This window comes from Tachyglossus aculeatus, chromosome 14, assembly GCF_015852505.1.
Source record: "Tachyglossus aculeatus isolate mTacAcu1 chromosome 14, mTacAcu1.pri, whole genome shotgun sequence".
Taxonomy (NCBI): domain Eukaryota; kingdom Metazoa; phylum Chordata; class Mammalia; order Monotremata; family Tachyglossidae; genus Tachyglossus; species Tachyglossus aculeatus.
Genome location: NC_052079.1, coordinates 640,207 through 661,326, shown reverse-complemented (window position 1 = coordinate 661,326; position 21,120 = coordinate 640,207). Strand labels below are relative to the sequence as shown.

The window sequence follows — 21,120 nt, the reverse complement described above, 5'->3', positions numbered from 1 at the left end:
AGTGAGACATAGAAAAATGAAGCAACTTGCCCAAAGTGACCGAGCGGACACATGGCGAAGCCTCCGGCGCCCAGGCCCGTGCTCTTTCCACTAAGCCGTGCTGCTTCTGTTGAGGACAGGAATTGTGTCTCCCAGCTCTGATATATTGTGTGCCCCACGTGGGACAACCTGATCACTTTGTATCCCCCCCAGCGCTTAGAGCAGTGCTTCACACATAGTGAGCGCTCAACAAATACCATTATTATTATTATTATACCCTCGCAAGTGCTTAGTACGGTGATCTGCACACAGTAAGGTCTCAATAAATACCACTGATTGATTATTATTTACTAAACACTATACTAATCTCTGAGGCAGATACAAGACAATCAGTTCGGACCCAATACCCCTCCCACCAGGGGCTCCCCAATGACTTGCCCAAGGTTACCCAGCAGGCTAGTGGTGTAGTAGGATTAGAACCCAGGTGCAGAGCCACACTGGTTGATCTCCTGAGACTGTGAACCCGTTGTTGGGTAGGGACCGTCTCTATATGTTGCCAAGCACTTAGTACAGTGCTCTGCACACAGTAAGCGCTCAATAAATACGATTGAATGAGTGAAAAAGGCTGAAGGTTAACCCTGGCCAGTTCAGAGCACTCTCCAGGGCCTGGTCCAACCTCAGGCAGCGGCATCTCTCTCTGCCGCCAATCTTTGGCTCCCCTGAGCACTATAACTTATTCCCTGCCTACAACGAGCTTACAGTTTGTAGGAGAGGGATTGATGGCTCTATCGACTGATAGAGGAATTCGGATAGTTAGTTACCTGTAAAAGACGTTCAGCAGCCAAGGTGGCTGTGAGGAGGCCCCAGAGCGGAACAGAAAGCGCTGAGCGTAAATGAGCATTTGACATTCGAAGACGGACTGGGGATTCCCGGGCTAGAAAGTTCTCCTTGTGGCCAGTGGCTTGGAGGACTGAGAGGGATTGCCCCGCCAACCCTCCACCCCCAAGCCCGCACCAGAATCTCGACTTGTCCACGCTCCTGGGCCATTCCCAAATCTGAAAACGTTAGGAAATCCAGAGAAATTGGAGGGACGCAGAGTTTTCTCGTACGGAGCCAACATGTGTAGCTAAAGCCAACAGAGAGAAACCTTCCGAGGGGATGGCAAAAAAGCATTCCCAGGTGGGAGCGAGAGATTGGGTGCAGAAACCGGTATGTGAGGAGGAAGCAGGCAGGGGAGTGTGGAGCCGCTGCCAGGCCCAACTTTCCCAGCCAAGTAGATCTCTGCCAGCCTGGGGATTCCAGCCTGGGGAATCATTGTCTGCCTCCTCACTCCCAGACCGGGGCCTCGAATTCATTCATTCAGTCGTATTTATTGAGTGCTTACTGTGTGCAGAGCACTGTACTAAGCGCTTGGGAAGTACAGGTTGGCAGCATATAGAGACGGTCCCTACCCAACAGTGGGCTCACAGGGTTTGGGAAATGGGGCTCTTTAGACCAACAGTGAGAAGCCCCCTCACAGTGTCAGTGAAAGCAGCAGAAATGTTTCTAAATTGTCTAGGAGGGATCCACTGAAATTGAGAGAGAGAGAGAGAGATAAGCGTATCTGTTGAATAGAGCATAGGTATGAGAGTCAGATGGATCTGGGTTCTAATCCCAGATCCACCACTTGTCTGTTCTGTGGCCTTGGGCAAATCACTTCACTTCTCTGTGCCTCAGTTCCTTCATCTATAAAATGGGGATTAAGACGGGGAGCCCTATGAAGGACGGACTGTGTCCAACTTGATTAACTTATTTGTACCCCTGCGCTTAGTACAGTGCCTGACACATAGTAGGCGCTTGAGAGAGAGGGAGTGAGAGAAGGAGGTGGGGAGAGAAAGGGAATGAGGGAAGGGGAGGAAGGGAGACAGAGGTGAAAGGTGGCTGTCTCCTGGCCAGTTGAGAAGCCTGGTTTTTGTTGAAGTGCTAACACTGCAGGTTGCGTTGATTTGGATACTGCATCTCCACCCAAGTTTGAACTTGTACTGAGGCTCCCAAAGTGAATACTTGTGTATCTGTTTATCCCCAGGTCTGGATCTGTGCCCCCTCTCTGGCGCCATGTGTGTTGTCTGTGTGACCTCATGCGTGGGTCTGCATGTTCCCATCCCCATGTGTATCTGGGTCACGTTTCCCCTTGCCCCACCACAGATTCCCCCGTCCACCGGTGGCTTCTCTGGTGGTGGCGGCCAGGGCCGGAGCCAGAGACCCCCCCGGCTCTAGGGATGCTTCTCTTCCAGAGAGCAGTTCTGATGTTCCAGTGTTTCAGTTCAGACACTCTGGTTCCAGTGGGTGGTTCTGGTTCTGATACTCAGGAGGCACTGGGCCGTGAGTGACGGCTTTTATCCTCTCTTTCAGGACCAAGAAGAAAACAAGGGAGCGACCAGCTGGCCAGAGTTCTACATTGACCAGCTCAATTCGATGGCAGCCGTAAGGACCTTTCAATCCTCCCGCTTGCCTTTCGAGAAACAAGGAAAGGGGCTGTGGACCCCCTCGCCCCCAGAAGGGAAGAACAGGAGGGAAGAAGTGTCAGGGGGAGATGAAGGGAGCAGAGCTGTGGCCTCCCCTGAGGGAGGAGAATGGGGCCCCAGAGTTGGGGGGGGCGGCGGGGATGAGGAGAACCCCCCACGACCTTAATCCATCTGTGCCAGCCTTTCCTGGGAGCTCTGTCTGACCTATCCCCAGCACGCCCAGTCTTAGAAACCGAAAGTGAGTACTGGAAAGTTTCAGCTCTGGGCATCAAATTCACAGTGATTGCCCAAGTGTAAAACCCTCCAAGAGAGTAAATATAATCAAAAGCTATGCCTTCCAAGCAGTGGAGCAGTGGTATTTGTTGAGCCCTTGTTGAGGGCCATCACTGGACCAGTAGAGCACAGGAGGAGGAAGACATGTAGTCCCTGACCCCAGGGGGTTTCCAGTCAGATGGGAGACAGTTTGGGTGTAAAGAGTGGAAGTGACCTGCTGAATCAGTAGCTTGGACCGAGCGACTTCTCTGTGCAGAGGTCTGTACTGTGTGTTTGGGAAGATACAGCAGCATTAGAAGATCTCAAAGAACTTTCAGTGTAGCAGTGGAGTGGGGACACTGAAAGGAGACATTTTCCATCCCTATGAATTTCAAGTCCTACTCTCCCTCTCTCTTGTTCGACGAGCAGCAGTGAAACCATCCATATGACTCTCTGCGGTTACCTCGTGCTACTCTTATTCTTCCTCCTGCTCCCATGATTGGGGTTGGGTTGGATCCTGGAGGATTTAGAGAGGGGCTGGTTCTGGAGAGCATCACAGGCAGTGTCCACTACCCACCTGAACCCTTGTCATAATCACCTGGGTGGGCGGCGCGGGAGGGACGGGAGAGACCCAGGCCCAGACCAAACCTTTCCCGGTCTGCCCACAGAGAAAATCCTTGCTCGCTCTGGAGAAGGAAGATGAAGAGGAGAGAAGTAAAACAATAGAAAGTTTGAAGACGGCACTGAGGACCAAGCCGATGAGGTGACTCTCTCTTCTAGGGAGCTCAGGGTTCATTTATCCCAGCTAGTCGGGGAGGAGCCTGGGCTGATGGCTCGTGTGACCCTGTTCGGGTTTTCCAGCCATAGTGGGCCACTGGCCCTCTTCCACTGCCAGTCCTGCCGGACTCCAGTTTGGACTGCTTAAACGGGGAGTATATAAGGGAAGGGGGACCAGGAGGTGGGCATCCCCTCAGAGGATGCAGCTGTGCTTGGATGAAACTGGATGGGTTGGAAAATCAGGATCATCAGCTGGGGCGAGGCATCCTGGCCAGGATTTGCCCAGTCTCTGCTTGTCTAGGGCCTTGGCGAGAGCCTCGGCCAGAAAATGGGCACTTTGTACACATTAGGATCTCTGGGCTGGAGGCCCACCCTCTGCCACGCAGTGGGTGGCTCAGCCAGACCCATTGGCGCCCCCGGCCCCTTCCCTCCCCCAACCCAAAGAAAAATCGGGGAGACTGGCAGCTGACACTAGAGAACCAGACCCCAGTCCACTCCAAATGGGTGGGCCTAGGGCCTTTGGAAGTGCCCTGGAGGGGCTCAGGACCGTCCTGTTCACCCCAAAGGGATCCCTGACCTGGGAGCACAGGGTGCGTCATGGGTGATCCGGGCACTTGCAGCCCAGAGGAGAAACGCAGACAACGGCAGGTGCCATGGGTGGCAAATGCTACGGGGCGTCCCCCTCGCCCACGGGGGAGAACTCCCCAGTAGCCGAGCCCCAGGACTGCTGCCTGCGTGTGGTCTATAAAAACCTTGTTTCAGGGCAGAATCACTCTACAGTGCCCAGAGGATGTCCACAGAGATCTGTTACTGGGAACCGAGTCTTCAAACCCCGGCCCTTGCCCTGATCTCGCGGTTTGAAAATGCTACCTGGTCGCTTCCCCACCTGCCCTCCCGTACTTCAGTACTGTCCACCATGGCATCACTCAGTTGTGGCAGTCGCAGTGATATTTTTTGAACACCACTAGTTGCAATGCACTATATTAGATGCTTGGGAAGCACAAGACCCAACCATGACACGTGCCCTGCCCACAAGGCTTCTGCTTCGAGGTGGGAGACAGATGTCGAAAGGCGTCGGGTTATTGATGGGCTTCTGGAGCGTGGGCAGCCTGAGGCACTGGAGAGCCAGTGGTACGACCTGCCAGCTGCTTGACCTGAGCCCTGGAGTGCCCCGCTGGTCCTCCTGGTCCTGCCGGGATGGGATTCTCCGCTCCTCATTGGGGTCGGAGCACCGTTCAGGAGGGGATCCTTTCTCCGGCCGCGCGAGCCCGGACTCGATGAGTTTGAGAAGGCCGGGGTCTTCCGGAGTCCACCCTCGGGCCCTAGGAGAGCTGAGAGCACTCGGAGTGGGAATGCTCTTCATTGGTGTGGACCGAGAGACGGCTTTGTGCTGAGCGCTTGGGAGAGTAGATTCAAAGCTAGGTCCTAGGCACCCCCCGGTTCTCCTCACCCTCCAAGTGGATTCAGTGTTACGGGGGATGGGGGGGATGCCCGAGGAAGCAGGAGGGAGGGCGGGAGCGGCACGACCGCGTCGGCTGAGTTCACTGACCGAGCACCACACGGGCCACGAGTCCGCAGACGGGCGCGGGGACTGACCCGGTTCCTCCTGCTCTCCCCCCGGCAGGTTCGTGACGCGGTTTATCGACCTGGACGGTCTGTCGTGCATCCTGAACTTCCTGAAGACCATGGACTACGAGACGTCAGAGTCACGCATACACACCTCGCTCATCGGCTGCATCAAGGCCCTGATGAACAACTCCCTGGGCCGGGCCCACGTGCTGGCCCACTCGCAGAGCATCAACGTCATCGCCCAGAGCCTGGGCACCGAGAATATCAAAACCAAGGTGGCCGTGCTGGAGATCCTGGGCGCCGTCTGCCTCGTGCCAGGCGGCCACAAGAAGGTCCTGCAGGCCATGCAGCACTACCAAAAGTTCGCCAGCGAGAGGACCCGCTTCCAGGTGGGCCTCAGTTTCCTCCTCTGTCAAGTGGGTTTTTACCTCTGCCCATCTGCCGTCCCTCTCTCTGAGATTGCGAGCCCCAGAACTTGGGCAGTCAAGCAGCGGTATTTATTAAACGCTTAGTTCATTCAATCGTATTTATTGAGCGCTAACTGTGTGCAAAGCACTGTACTAAGTGCTCGGGAGAGTACAGGGTAACAATAAATAGACACATTCCCTACCCACAACGAGCTCAGTGTGGGCAGAGAAGACTGTGAGCCCACTGTTGGGTTGGGACTGTCTCTATATGTTGCCAACTTGTACTTCCCAAGCGCTTAGTACAGTGCTCTGCACACAGTAAGCGCTCAATAAATACGATTGATTGATTGATTGGACTAAGCATTTGGGAAAGCGCAATGCAATAGAGCAACTCGACCTGATCGCTGCCCACATGGACCTTACAGTTTACAGGGGGAAACCGACATTAAAATTAGAGAAGCAGCGTGGCTCAGTGGAAAGAGCCCGGGCTTTGGAGTCAGAGGTCATGGGTTCAAATCCCGGCTCCGCCACTTGTCAGCTGTGTGACTTTGGGCAAGTCACTTCACTTCTCTGTGCCTCAGTTCCCTCATCTGTAAAATGGGGATTAAGACTGTGAGCCCCCCGTGGAACAACCTCATCACCTTGTAACCTCCCCAGCGCTTAGAACAGTGCTTTGCACTTCGTAAGCGCTTAATAAATGCTATCATTATTATTATAAGAAATAGAAGAGTATAAAAATATGGACGTAAATGCTGTGAGGCTGGGGAGATTAGTACAGTGCTCAAGGGGTTTACAGCCATATACATAGGTGATGCAGAAGGAAGGGTGGGGAGAGGAAATGGGAGCTTAATCAGGGAAGGCCTCTTGGAAGAGATGTGATTTTAGGAAGGTTTTGAAGGTGGGGAGAGTGGCAGGCTGTTGGATATGTAGGGGGAGGGAGGTCCAAGCCAGAGAGAGGACACGGGCAAGGGGACGGCACTGTGATAGACGATGGTAAGCCTTGAATAAATACAGCACTGTTATCTCAGCCGTGTTTTCCTGGGCTCTGTGGGCCCCGAAAGATGAGTTTGGGCAGGAGCGGTTGTGTGAGCAGGCCAGGCGCCAGTCTCCGAAACCTGGGTGGGTGCCAGGCTGGCCCGCCAGCAGCTCAGGGGGGAGACGGCAAGTCCAGGCACAGGCTGGGGGCCCCCTCCGTGTGGGAGAGCGCACACCGAGCCCATGAGGGGAGCTTCCAGCCCCCAGCCAGGGACATCAGCCTGCTCTCCGGCGCTTTTCACCACGGCTGACGCACAGGCCTCAGCCCGGGCAATTGGGAGGAGGCAGGACACGTTCCCATAGGAGGGCAGTTGGAGTCACCGCCCGCGAGCCTGTCCTGCACATCCATAGCAAGGGGTTATGGCAGGGGGGAGTCCCAGCAAGACCACACGGGCGCATCCTCATACGCCGCCTTTTGTGTCGCGCCTGGCAGACGCTGATCAACGACCTGGATAAGAGCACCGGCCGCTACCGCGATGAGGTGAACCTGAAGACGGCCATCATGTCCTTCATCAACGCCGTGCTGAGTCAGGGGGCCGGCGTGGTAAGTGCTCCGGCCTGTGTGCGCCGGGAACACGGGGCTTCCAGCGGCTCCTTGTTCGGGAAGCAACGTGGCCTGGTGGAAGGAGCACAGGCGTGGGAATCAGAGGACCTGGATTCTAATCCCAACTCTTCCGCGTCTGCCATGTGACTTTGGCAAGTCGCTTCACTTCCCAGTTTACCCAATCTGCAAAATGGGGATTAAGCCCTACTCCCTTCTTCTTAGTCTGTGAGCCCCATGTGAGATGGGGACTGTGTCCCACCTGATTAACTGGTATCTAACTGCATGGAGGAGCAGCGTGGCTCAGTGGAAAGAGCCCGGGCTTTGGAGTCTCAGGTCATGGGTTCAAATGCCGGCTCCACCAATTGTCAGCTGTGTGACTTTGGACAAGTCACTTAGCTTCTCTGGGACTCAGTTACCTCATCTGTAAAATGGGGATGAAGACTGTGAGCCCCCCGTGGGACAACCTGATCACCTTGTAACCTCCCCAGCGCTTAGAACAGTGCTTTGCACATAGTAAGTGCTTAATAAATGCCATTATTATTATTATCTATCCCAGCACTTAGAACACTACTTGGCACATATTAAGCACTTAACAACCTGGGAATCAGAAGGTGATGGGTTCTAATCCTGGCTCTGCCATTTGTCTGCTGTGACCTTAGGCAAGTCTCTTCACTTCCATGTGCCTCAGTTACCTCATTTGTAAAATGGGGATTAAGACTATAAGTCCCATGTGAGACAGGGAATCTGTCCAACCTGATTATCTTGTGTCTACCCAAGTGTTTAATACAGTGCTGGACATATAGTAAGCACTTACAAATACCATTAAAAAAAAAGGAACAATGCTTGGGAAGGCACAAAACCAAGAAGTGATTACTTCCCCGTCCCCAAGGGGCCCGAGAACATCCACTGCTTAAAAATGGCCATGTTCCCTTCCTTCCTTTTTGAAGGAAGCAGAGTGGCTAGAGCCCGGGCCTGGCAGTCAGAAGGTCATGGGTTCTAATCCTGACTCCACCACTTGCCAGCTGTGTGGCCTTGGGAAGTCACTTTACTTCTCTGTGCCTCAGTTCCCTCATCTGTAAAGTGAGGGATTGAGACTGTGAGCCCAAATGGGACAGGGTCTGGGTCCAACCGATTTCTTTGTATCCACCCCAGCACTTAGTACGGTAATGATGATGATGGCATTTGTTAAGCGCTTACTATGTGCAAAGCACTGTTCTAAAGTGCTGGGGAGGATACAAGGTGATCAGGTTGTCCCACGAGGGGCTCACAGTCCCAGTCGCCATTTTACAGGTGAGGGAACTGAGGCCCAGAGAAGTGAAGTGACTTGCCCAAAGTCACACAGCTGACAAGCAGCGGAGCCGGGATTTGAACCCATGACCTCTGACTCCCAAGCCCGTGCTCTTTCCACTGAGCCACTAGTACAGTGCTTGGCATGTTTTGTTGTCTGTCTCCCCCTTCTACACTGTGAGCCCGCTGTTGGGTAGAGACCGTCTCTATATGTTGCCAACTTGTACTTCCCAAGTGCTTAGTACAGTGCTCTGCACACAATAAGTGCTCAATAAATACGATTGAATGAATGAATGAATGAATGGCACATAGTAAGCGCTTAACAATACCACTATTGCTATTATTATTATTGCATAGTGGACTCACCGGCCTTCCACCACGTTTGAGGATAGGCCCCTGCCCCTCCACCTTCTCCTCTTCTCTCTCCCATGGCCTTTGCCACTTCTGGGGGCCTTTCTGTCATTCTCCCTCTCTATTTAATTCTCCCTTCCTCTGCCCCTGGACTCGGGGCTCTTCCCACTTCCCACTCCACTTGTTCCCACCCCTCATTTCTGCTTCTCCATTCTCTCTCTTTCTGTCCTCCCCTGCCTCTGTTCCCCTTTGCTTCTGTCTCCTGCCTCTTATTTGAACCTTCCATCCCTGTCTGTCCTTTCTCTTCTTGTTTTAAGTTGGAAGCTACTCAAGGGCAAAGACTGCATCGTTTACTCCTTTTATATATGAGGGTGAAGACCGCACATGCTCATCCCAGTGCCTGCCCATCTATTCACTCATTTTATTCAGTGCCTCGGTGGGAACATGATGGGCAGGAGTGAGAGAGTGAGTGGCTTCACACAAATCCCCCAGTGCTACCGTCAGTTCCTCCGCCCTGGTTCCTGGAGGGTCCAGACTCACCCGACATTCTCGACAAGAGTCATCAGTCATCATCATCATCAATCGTATTTATTGAGCGCTTACTATGTGCAGAGCACTGTACTAAGCGCTTGGGAAGTACAAATTGGCAACATATAGAGACAGTCCCTACCCAACAGTGGGCTCACAGTGTAGAAGGGGGAGACAGACAACAAAACATGCCAAGCACTGTACAGTCTAAAAGGACCAGTCACGTTCCCCATGCACCAAGTAGGCATTCAGTTCAGTGGTTTGTTCCCAGTAGGTGCTTGGATCAGTGCCCTGTACCCAGTGATGCTTAGTTCAGGGCCGTGTACCCTGTAGGCGCTCAGTCCGGTGCCCTGTACCCAGTAGGCGCTCAGTCCAGTGCCCTGCACAGCTCTCAGTCTGTGGAAACGTGGTTGAGGATCCTGTTCTCTGAAAATGTAGCTGAATATGTTGTGGACTCTGAGCGACACCCTTCCCTCCCTCCCCCAGTCCTCCAGCAATGCCCTTCTGCCCCTCCTTCCTGCCCTTTCTGCCTGCCTGCACTTCCTGGGCTGGCTGGGCCCAGGGTCTGTGACTTGGTTTCCCCAGAACACCGCACACACACACACACTCTTCCCTTTCAGGAGAGCTTGGACTTCAGACTCCATCTTCGGTACGAATTTCTGATGCTTGGGATTCAGCCGGTCATCGACAAACTGAGGGAGCACGAGAATTCGACGTTGGACAGGTGAGTCAGAAGCCGCCCTCCCGAACAATTTCTATTCTGCCTCCATCCATCCTCCTCGGATCGTGCCCCCCAGCCCCGGTCAGGTCACGGCTGCCACCCGCAGCCTTCTTGGACTCCCAAATCCGGGATTGGCTTGGCCTGGGGGAGCACAGCGCTCAGAGCCTGGTCTCAGAGTCGGGAGACATGGGTTCTAATCCCAGCTCTGCCTGCTGGGTGACCTCTAGCAAGTTACTCAGCCTCTCTGGGCCTCCATTTTCTCCTCTGTCTAGTAGGGAGAACAGGAGCAGCCTCCCCCACCTCCCTGGGGCTTTGTGAGGCTGCAGTGAGATTCACCCAGTTGGGTGATATTTATTGAGCGCTTACTCTGCGCAGAGCACAATACTGAGTGCTTGGGAGAGTATAATAAAGTAGACACAAATCACTGCTCTCAGGGAACTTACAATCTAGCAGGAGGAGACAGACATAAAAGCAAATTACAGGTAAGGCAGGCAACCGAGTAGAAGCTCATTATGGGCAAGGAACGTGTCTGCTAATTTCGTTGTAGTGAACTCTCCTGAGCACTTTGTACAGTGCTCTGCACATAAATACCATTAATTAATAAACACTATTGATTGATTGATATAAGGATATGTCCTCAAGTGCTGTGGGTTGAATGTCAAAGTGCTTGGAGGTGGATGAGGGAAGGGAAGAAGGGAAAATAGGGTGGGGGAGGTGGTGGTGCCAGGTTAGTCAGGGGAGACTTCCTGGAGGAGGTATAATTTCAGTAGGGCTTTCAGATAGTGAGGGTGACTGTCGGATATGAAGGGGGATGAGTTCCAGACAGGAGGGAGGACGTGAACGCAAGGGGACAACGCGGGTGAGACGAGAACTAGGGGACAGTGAGTGGGTTTGGTTAGAGGAGTGTGCAGATTGTGTTGTAGTGGGAGAGGAGGGAGGGTAGGTTGTGGGGAGAGAGCTGATGGGCTGCCTTCAATCTAGTGCTGAGGAATGTCTGCTTTATGTGGAGATGGAGGGGGAACCTTTAGCGGTTTTTTGAGGAGTGGGGAGAAGTACATCAATCAATCAATCAATTGTATTGAGCGCTTACTGTGTGCAGAGCACTGTACTAAGTGCTTGGGAAGTACAAGTTGGCAACATATAGAGACAGTCCCTACCCAACAGTGGGCTCACAGTCTAAAAGGGAGAGACAGAGAACAACACCAAACATACTAACAAAATAAAATAAATAGAATAGATATGTACAAGTAAAATAGAGTAATAAATCTGTACAAACATATATACATATATACAGGTGCTGTGGGGAAGGGAAGGAGGTAAGATGGGGGGGATGGAGAGGGGGACGAGGGGGAGAGGAAGGAAGGGGCTCAGTCTGGGAAGGCCTCCTGGAGGAGGTGAGCTCTCAGCAGGGCCTTGAAGGGAGGAAGAGAGCTAGCTTGGCGGATGGGCAGAGGGAGGCCATTCCAGGCCCGGGGGATGACATGGGCCGGGGGTCGATACATAAAACAATTCTGTTGAAAAATGATCTGGGCAACAAAGGGAAGTATGGCCTGGGGAGGCTGGAGGCAGGGAGGTCAGCCCGGAGGCTGATGCTGTAATCGAGGTGGGATATATTTGTTGCTGAATTGTACTTTCCAAGCGCTTAGTACAGTGCTCTGCACACAGTAAGCGCTCAATAAATACGATTGAATGAATGGATGAATGAATATGACATGTTTCCTCCCCCATAAACTGGAGATTCAGTAACTGTTCTCCCTCCCCCTTAGACTGCAAGCCCCATGTGGGACAGGGGTTGTGTCCAAACTGATGATCTCAGCGCTTAGTACAGTGCTTGGCCTGTAGTAAGCGCTTAACAGATACTCCAGAAATAGAAACCATAATAAATGATTGTTATTAGTAATCATTCCAAACGGTTCATTATTTTTCAGGCACTTAGACTTTTTTGAAATGCTGAGAAATGAAGATGAACTGGAATTTGCCAAACGATTTGAACTGGTGGGTCACACGTGCTCCCTGGCGCTTTTCTAGTTCCTAGTAGGCAGCGGCACCGTTGCGGGGTGTTTGTAGCTCTGGGCTGGGCCTTGGTCTGGCCTGGGTGTGGGAGGGAGAGAGAACTTTTATGGACGTTGGCCTGGCCCGATCTGGCTTGAAAAGATTCCCCTTGCTCGAGGAGGGTGACGAAGACATTAGGGAGGCTTTGAAATGAGGAATGGGGCTGGGAGGACGGAGATCCGAAGTCTGGTGCCAGTTCTGCGCAACTTGGCCAAGCCACTTAACTGCCCTGGGCCTCAATTTCCTCATCTGTCTAATGGGAACAATAATAACTGTGCAGAGATGGTGGGAGGATGCTTTCTAAGTTGCTTGATGGGAAAATGCTTGGCAGAAATAAAAAAAGCCCCACATATTCAAGGCACGTTGGGGTGGGGGTGGGAGTATGTACGGGTGTGTGAATGTGGGGGGCGGTGAGAGTAAGTGATTTTCAGACATTTTGTACCAAATAGGTCCACATAGACACCAAAAGTGCAACCCAGATGTTTGAACTGACCAGGAAGAGGCTGACCCACAGCGAAGCGTACCCACACTTCATGTCCATCCTGCACCACTGTCTCCAGATGCCTTGTGAGTGCACCACTGATGCCCGCCCCAAATGCTGCCAGCGGGATGGCTGGCAGGGGGGAAGAGACCTCACCCTCTGCCCTGCCCCTCTCTCCCTGCCACTCCATCCCTCTTCCCCTCCCAGATCTCTCTGTCTTTCTCTTGCCCACCTGATTGGAGGTAGTCCCTGACTTCTGACATCCCTGGGTATCCCAAAGAAGGGAGATGAGTGGGGAATTGGCTGGAGCGGAAGACCCACAATGTTACCGTTCTTTCATTCATTTCCTTTTGTTGTTCTTTTCTTTCTTGTTATTTATTACTCCTTTTATTCTGGCATATTTTTATGAGTAGCATTCCTTTTCATCATCCTTTTCCTTTCTAGACAAGCGGAGCGGGAACACAGTCCAGTACTGGCTTCTGCTGGATCGAATCATCCAGCAGATCGTGATCCAGAACGACAAAGGGCAGGACCCCGACTCCACGCCCCTGGAGAACTTTAACATTAAAAACGTCGTCCGAATGTAAGGGGCCCTTCCTTCTGCCAGCCCAGTCAGCAGAGCTGACTCCTCTCCTCCTCCTCATCCCCCTCTTCCTCCTTCTCCCCACACTCCGGGAGCATGACTGAGTCCCCCTCCATCGCCCGTGCCGGGAGCACAGCTTTGTCGCTCCCAGGGAACGGCTTAAGATCTCTCTGTGGGAATTCTAACCATCGCAGCCGCTCGCTCTCCCCCTTGCAGAGGGCTTGGGCCCAGGCCGCCTCGGTGACAACTGCCGGTGGCTAGCGTCCGTGTCTCCCGTTCTGTTGTGCAGGCTGGTCAATGAAAATGAGGTCAAGCAGTGGAAGGAGCAGGCGGAGAAGATGAGAAAAGGTAAGCGACAACAGAAGTACAGTGACGAGAAGCCAGGCTTTAGTTTCCGGAGAGGAAACTCGGCCTCGTGTGGGTTTGGGCAGGAGAGGCAAGCCCAGTCCAGTGGAGAGAGCGTGGGGTTGGGAGTCGGGGGACCAGATTCTGGTCCTGGTTCTGGCCTCGGCCCCCTCTGTAACCTCGAGCAAGTCACTTGGCCTCTCCGAGCCTCAGTTTCTTCATCTGTCAAGTGGAGGTCAGCTCCCCGCTCTCCCTCTTCCTCAGCCCCGGGTGGTCCCACTTGATGGTGTCGAATCCATGCCGGTTCTGGGCACAATGCTTGGCACAGGCTGTGGGTTCTCTGAGTTCTCTTGGGAAACGCCTCTAAGCTCTTCTAATTCCAGATAAGCAGCATGGCCTAGTGGATAGAGCATGGCCTTGGGAGTCAGAAGGACCTAGGTTCTAATCCCGGTTCTGCTACTTTGTACTTCCTAAGCGCTTAGTACAGTGCTCTGCACACAGTAAGCGCTCAATAAATACGATTGATTGATTGATTAATAATAATAATGGTGGCATTTATTAAGCGCTTACTATGTGCACAGCACTGTTCTAAGCGCTGGGGAGGTGACAAAGGTGATCAGGTTGTCCCACGGTGGGGGGCTCACAGTCTTAATCCCCATTTTACAGATGAGGTAACTGAGACACAGAGAAGTTAGGTGACTTGCCCAAGGTCACACTGCTGACAGTTGGCGGAGCTGGGATTTGAACCCATGACCTCTGACTCCAAAGCCTGGGCTCTTTCCACTGAGCCACGCTGCTTCCCACTTGTCTGCTGTGTGACCTTGGACAAGTCACTTCACTTCTCTGGGCTTCAGTTACCTCATCTGTAAAATGGAGAATAAGACTGTGAGCCCCATATGGGACATGGACTGTGTCCAGTTTATTGAATTTCTGCCCCGGGGCTTAGTACAGCGTTTGGCACATAGTAAGTGCTTAACAAATAGCATTTTTTAAAAAAATAACTCTTCCCCACCCATAATAATAATAATGATGGCATTTATTAAGTGCTTACTCTGAGCAAAGCACTGTTCTAAGCGCTGGGGAGTTTACAAGGTGATCAGGTTGTCCCACGTGGGGCTCACAGTCTTAATCCCCATTTTACAGATGAGGAAATTGAGGCCCAGAGAAGTGAAGTGACTTGCCCAAAGTCACCCAGCTGACAAGTGGCAGAGCCGGGATTTGAACCGCTGACCTCTGACTCCAAAGCCCGGCCTCTTTCCACTGAGCCACGCTGCTTCCCGTAGTAAGGGGAGGACTGAGGGAGACCTAGTCCCAACCTGGTGGTTGGCCCGTCTGGGGTGGGCATTCGGCCCCCGACAGAGGTGCCCGTAGAGGACAACGGGTGGGCCGTGTCCCCGCAGAGCACAACGAACTACAGCAGAAGCTGGAGAAGAAGGAGCGCGAGTGCGACGCCAAGGCGCAGGAGAAGGAGGAGATGATGCAGACGCTGAACAAGATGAAGGAGAAGCTGGAGAAGGAGTCGAGCGAGCACAGGCAGGTGAAGCAGCAGGTGGCCGACCTGACCGCTCAGATCCACCAGCTGAACCAGGTGAGGACGGAGCGGGGCCACAGTCACCCGACCCGACCCCGGGTACTGCCGTATATCGACGCCCCGGACGGCGGGCGGGCCCGCACTCCTGGGTCTGGTGAGCCCTGGGGGCCAGAGGAGCTCTCCCTGGATGGGTCAGTGGCCTCTCCCCCTCATCCCCCTCTCCATCCCCTCTGTCTTACCTCCTTCCCTTCCCCACTGAACCTGTATATATGTATATATGTTTGTACAGATTTATTACTCTATTTATTTTACTTGTACCTATCTATTCTATTCATTTTATTTTGTTAGTATGTTTGGTTCTGTTCTCTGCCTCCCCCTTCTAGACTGTGAGCCCACTGTTGGGTAGGGACTGTCTCTAGATGTTGCCAGCTTGTACTTCCCAAGTGCTTAGTACAGTGCTCTGCACACAGTAAGCGCTCAATAAATACGATTGATTGATTGGATGGGGAGGACTGGGGGTGAGGACTTGCCAGCAGGCTCATAAACGTCAAACACCGGCACATCTTCCGTAACCCTAATCCGTCCGCTCCGTCCATCCGGGCCACCTCATCCCGGGCTCACGTGGTATGGGTCACCCCGGGCCGGCGCCATGAGCTATGAGGTGTGGCTATAATGAGATTGGGGCTGTGGAAAGACAAGATATCGTAGCTAGGGTTCATCCATTTTGTCTCCCTAAACTTCTGGCTGGGGTTACAGAGAACAGGATAGGATGTAGAATTGTGATTTTGACAGGAAAAGAGTTAACAGTTCTGAGCTTTTTGCTCAGCTGTTGTCAATGGGACTTTTCCACGTTCTTAATGTAGCATGATGTAGTGGATAGAATATAGGCCTGGGAATCAGAAGGTCATGGGTTCTAATCCCAGATCTGCCACTTAATAATAATAATAATGATGGCATTTGTTACGTTTACTGTGTGCAGAGCACTGGGCTAAGCGCTTGGGAAAGGACAATACAATTTTCGTCCTGGCCTCCAGCTTCTCTTCCTCCTTCTCGTCCTTCTCTCCCCTTTCTTGTCTTTCTCCTGCTCATTCTTTCCTCCTTCTCCTTCTTGTCTTCCTCCTCCACTCCTTCTCTCTCCCTTCTCTTCCTCCCTTCAAAGCCCTACTGAGAGCTCACCTCCAGGAGACCAACTTGTACTTCCCAAGCGCTTAGTACAGTGCTCTGCACACAGTAAGCGCTCAATTAAAATACGATTGATTGATTGATTAAGCGCTTACCATGTGCAAAGCACTGTTCTAAGCACTGGGGAGGATACAAGGTGATCACGTTGTCCCACGTGGGGCTCACAGTCTTAATCCCCATTTTACAGATGAGGGAACTGAGGCTCAGAGAAGTTAGGTGACTTGCCCAAAGTCACACAGCTGATGTGGGGGAGCCGGGATTAGAACCCATGACCTCTGACTCCCAAGCCCGGGCTCTTTCCGCTGAGCCACGCTGCTTCGCCACTTGTCTGCTGTGTGACCTTGGGGAAGTCACTTCACTTCTCTGGGCCTCAGTTACCTCTTCTGTAAAATGGGGATTGAGACTCTGAGCCCCATGTGGGACAGGGACCGTGTCCAACCCGATTTACTTGTGTCCACCCCAGCGCTTAGCACAGTGCCTGGCACGTAGTAAGCGCTTGACAGATACCACGATTATTAGTCGCTCAGCACAGCACTGTGCCCTCCACGGGCACCCAGCCCCTCATTCTGCCCGCCGCAGCACCACTGACCAGTTGGTCCTATTGTTGTCGTTTCAGAGGGCGGTGTGCGCGCCCGTGCCAGGAGGGCCCCCGCCACCCCCACCCGGAGCGCCAGGAAGCCCCCTTCCCTGCCAGACCCCAGGATCCCTGCTTCCTCCACCGCCACCGCTGCCACCGCCACTCCCCGGGGGCCTCCTTCCTCCCCCGCCGCCACCTCCCCTCCCCCCGGGAGGCCCACCCCCACCTCCGGGCCCGCCCCCTCTAGGAATCACCCCGCCGCCGGGTGCCCCCCTGGGCCCTGCCCTCAAGAAGAAAAACATCCCACAGCCCACCAACGCCCTCAAGTCCTTCAACTGGTGTAAGCTGGCTGAGGTAAGCGCCTGCCATGTGGGCCCTGCCCTCTGGGCCCAGGGCAAACACCTGGGATCCCGCTAGAATGGGCTCTGAGGAGGGGGACTGGAAGCCGCCCGTGGAGATGGCACCTGCGGGCACCGCCCCAGACGCCACCGGTAGCCGGGTCTTCCCAGCGGGACTTCACACGGGCCGTCGGGCCTCTTCCCTGTTCGCAGAACAAGCTGGAAGGGACCGTGTGGGCCGATATCGACGACGCCAGAGTCTTTACCATTCTCGATCTGGAGGACCTGGAGAGAACCTTCTCGGCCTACCAAAAGCAGCAGGTAACCATCCTCGCCCGGCGGGCAGCAGGCCAGAGGCCGGGGCCAGCCGTACCGGTGATTTCCGAGGAGAACGCGTTCATGCCACCCCACCTCTGAGGGTGAGCGTGGGGGCTGCCCCGCTTTTGGTAAGAGTACATACACCTAGCCGAGAATCGTCGAAGACCTGCCAGCCTGTGGCCATCAGAGCAGAGTTGTGTGTCAGTTCGCAGACGCCCTGGCTGGCGGGGTGGTGAAATAGTGTGCCGGTGGATGAGGGAGAATCCCTGGCACGCTGTCGCACCGGGTGTTTGGAGATGCAGTCAGGCATCCCTTCCGGCCCCTTGCCCCAGGAGATGAGCATTTCTCGGGCACAGAGGTGCTGCTACCCATCTTCGGGCCACCTGCGCAGCAAGAGCTTCTGGGCTCGGGGGGAGGCAAGGAGAAAGACTCCCCTGTCCCCTGCCAGTGGGATGTGCACTGGAGTTGTTGGTGCAGGAGTGGAGAAGATTTACATCAAGCCATCCCCACTCCCCGACCCGGTCCCCTGGGCCGGTGGCACGCATGGTAAAGCGGCCCAGCTGCCCCATTCGGGGCCCCTGGCCACTTCCCAACATTTCCGTAAATGGTCAGACCAGGCTGGGTTTTTGGTAATGGTTGGACCGTGGCGTGGAACAGGCCGAGCCTCTCGAGGCATGCGGAAAACGGGATTTGAGAGGGGTGGGGTGGAGAGAGGCCTCGGGAAGAAAGCGCCCAGCTTGGGTGCCAAGAATCCAGGCCACCAAGACGTGGGGCTGAAGAGCTGGCAAAGAGGCAGCCCGTTGTGGGGGCCAACACGGAATGGCCTGGTTCTGGGAAGGATGGTCTGGTGTGATGGTGAGTGGCCCAGCATGACAGGGAGGATGGCCTGGTCCTGGGCCAACGGCCTCATATGGGGGTGACAAAGGGACGGGGAAGAGCCTCCACCGGGGACCAGCCTGGAGCTGCCATCACTGTTGGACACAACGGTCGCGGCCCGGCCGGCGGGCTGTGGGTGGACCAGAGTTGGAAGATTCTCGATGCCTTTTTGCATTGCCTTTCCACACGGAGGAGGTGGAGGGAGCAGTGGCCACAGGTGCAAGGCCTTATTTTAGACTGTGAGCCTGTTGTTGGGTAGGGACCGTCTCTATAAGTTGCCAACTTGTCCTTCCCAAGCGCTTAGTACAGTGCTCTGCACACAGTAAGCGCTCAATAAATACAACTGAATGAATGAATGAAAGGTGCTAATTGGGATTTGGGACTCCGTATTGCTATTCTGGGACTTGTTGAGCACTTTGTGCCAGGCACTTGGGCAAATATGGGATGGTCGTATCGGACACAGCCCCCGTCCCACGAAAGGGTCACGGTCTGAGAGGGTGGGAGAGCCGGGCTCTGATTCCCCTTTACAGAAAAGGACACTGAGGCCCAAAGAGGTGGAGTGTTGCCCAAGGGAACACATAGCAGGCCAGAGGCAGAGCTGGGATGAGAGCCCAGGCCTTCTGATTCCCAGGGCCATGCTCTTTCCACTAGGCTACACCGCCTTTACTGGCAGGACACCCCCATCCAATGAGACCTTGAAGGCATCAGCTGTGCCATGCAGGTCACAGGCCTGAGAGCAGTGGGGCATTTTGACCACTGAAGCTCTGGCCCCCAAGGCAGTGTGGCCCAGTGGAAAGAGCACAGGAGTAGAAGGAAGAGAACCTGATTTCCAATCCCATCTCTGCCACTTGTGACCCAGGGCAAGTCGCATAATTTTGCTGGGCCTCAGTTTCTTCATCTGTTCTCTCTTTCCCCTTTAAACTATGAACCTCATGTGGGACAGGGACTTTGTCTGACCTGATTGTCTTGTATCTACCCTAGAGTTTAGTACTGTGCTTGGCACATAATAAATGCTTAACAGCTATTATTATTATTATTATTACTGCTAATAATAATAATGACCCCTTCCATTGTCCCAAATAAGTGCAGCGAAAACTGTAGCCTTTTCATTAGATGCCAATCCCGCCCTCTCCCTCCTCCTCTCTCTCCCTCTCCTCCCCCTCCCTGGTAATTTCTATCGTCCAAACCTGATCACTCTCGTCTCCTTTCCTTCCATCCACCCAATTCCCTTCTCATGGGGCAAGGAGAGTGGTGGCTTTTTTCTGGGACCAGGATGATGTGTGTGGGGGGAGATCCTCTGGGGCCTCGGGAACAACAGGCCGAGGAGGCGAGGGTTGGGTAGAGCGCTTTCCACTGCCAATTGGATTTCGAGCTCTGACTCCATCCAGATGAACAGGAAGCAGCCTGGGATGGGCAGGGGCGACCGCAGTGTCCCGTCCCTCCCCAAGAGAGGGTATCAGAGGGGTGAGGGTGACAAAGAGCATGCTTCACCCCTCCACGTGCCCATACCCCTCCTCCCCCTTTGCCCGCAGGAGGGACTGGCGGGAATTTTCTATGCTCCCTTCTGCCCTGCCTGCCTGCCTGTCATTCTGCCGTCGGTCGGTCTGTCTGTCTGTCCGTGCCCTGCACTCTCGCATGTGGCACATCTGCCTCAGGGTGCTGGCTTGCCCATCAACTTCGCCCATGGCCCTTGGCCGCCTTCCAGCTCCGACCGCCCCCGATCCCGGGCCTCCCCGGCGGCTCGGACCGTGGGTTGTCTCGGCGGCCGCCACGACTGAGCTGCATGTTTCTTCTTGCCTTTCCATGCTTCTGCTCTGGCTGTAGGAGTTCTTTGGGAACAGTGGCTCCAAGCAGGTAAGCGAGCCAGCGGTGCCACTCATGGCCACCACCCTGGGCTGGGCAAACCTCCCACCTCAGGTCCCCGATGCCACCTGGGGCTGAAGGGCTCGCACTTCGAGTCCTCGGTGCGCCCGGGACCGGAGAGTTCCCGCACTGGGATTTTTAGCTGGAACAAAATTCTTCCCATCCTATGGAAGCCTGGAAGTCTCTCCCCCCTGCCATCTCCCGATGCCCTCACAGCTCCTGGGAATCGATTGGTGGTATTGGCTGAGTGCTGCTGGAAGTCCATCAGCATGGCCTAGTGGGAAGCAGCATGCCTTGGTGGCGGCTCAGTAAAGGCCATTGAATCTCTCAAGTGTTCAGTACAGCCCACTGCATCCCAAGGGCACTCAGCAATTGCCATTTTGCCCTTCAAGCACTTAGTAGAGCGCACTGCATCCTGTGAGCACTCAGTACGTGCATCGCTGCCCTGACTGTCCCACCATGTCCCTGCCAGAAGTGGCTTCAGCTGGCATGGGAAGTGACTTGGGAAGGCCCATTGTTAGGCCTTGTGAGCGTGGCTGTGACTAGGCCCTGCGAGGCCGTTGGGCCGACAGGCCTCGGCGGTGGTGAGCTGGTCTCCCCCGCCTCGGGCTACTGACTGAGCACCCGCTGCGTGCAGCGCGCTGAACCGAGCTTTGCGCCAAGCCCAGGAGAAGTAGGCAACTCGGCCCCCTCCCACTGCGAGCTCACCGTCCACCTAAAGTGGCCGACATGCCCGGCTCTCCCTGCACACTCTTGAGCAGTGGTATTTTGGTGTGAACTCCTCCCTAACGTTTCAGTTTTTCAGTCAGCATCTCAGGACTCCTACAAAAGCCCCTTAAGACATGCGCGCCAACCAAGTGTATGGCCGTGTCTGGTGACGTTCTTCTGTCCTTCTGTCCTTTTGTTCTGACGATTTTGACACCCGTCTACATGTCTTGTTGTCTGTCTCCCCCTTCTAGACTGTGAGCCCGTTGTTGGGTAGGGACTGTCTCTATGTGTTGCCAACTTGGACTTCCTGCT

The 21,120-nt window shown here is 54.2% G+C and overlaps 1 protein-coding gene across 3 annotated transcripts in view; it reads left to right on the top strand.

The window, feature by feature from the left end:
* The window catches only part of DAAM1 (dishevelled associated activator of morphogenesis 1), an 87,836-nt gene that overhangs the window by 51,143 nt on the left and 15,573 nt on the right, over nt 1–21,120 (top strand). For 2 of the 3 annotated variants that reach the window (XM_038756269.1, XM_038756270.1), the window contains exons 4-16: nt 2,371–2,442; nt 3,404–3,498; nt 5,137–5,470; nt 6,957–7,067; nt 9,854–9,957; nt 11,883–11,949; nt 12,456–12,573; nt 12,932–13,070; nt 13,360–13,418; nt 14,816–15,003; nt 16,745–17,059; nt 17,257–17,364; nt 20,062–20,091. In XM_038756269.1, coding sequence (XP_038612197.1) covers nt 2,371–2,442; nt 3,404–3,498; nt 5,137–5,470; nt 6,957–7,067; nt 9,854–9,957; nt 11,883–11,949; nt 12,456–12,573; nt 12,932–13,070; nt 13,360–13,418; nt 14,816–15,003; nt 16,745–17,059; nt 17,257–17,364; nt 20,062–20,091 — 1,740 coding nt within the window. The remainder of the gene's footprint in view (nt 1–2,370; nt 2,443–3,403; nt 3,499–5,136; nt 5,471–6,956; nt 7,068–9,853; nt 9,958–11,882; nt 11,950–12,455; nt 12,574–12,931; nt 13,071–13,359; nt 13,419–14,815; nt 15,004–16,744; nt 17,060–17,256; nt 17,365–20,061; nt 20,092–21,120) is intronic. The other variant, XM_038756271.1, reaches the window with a different exon arrangement.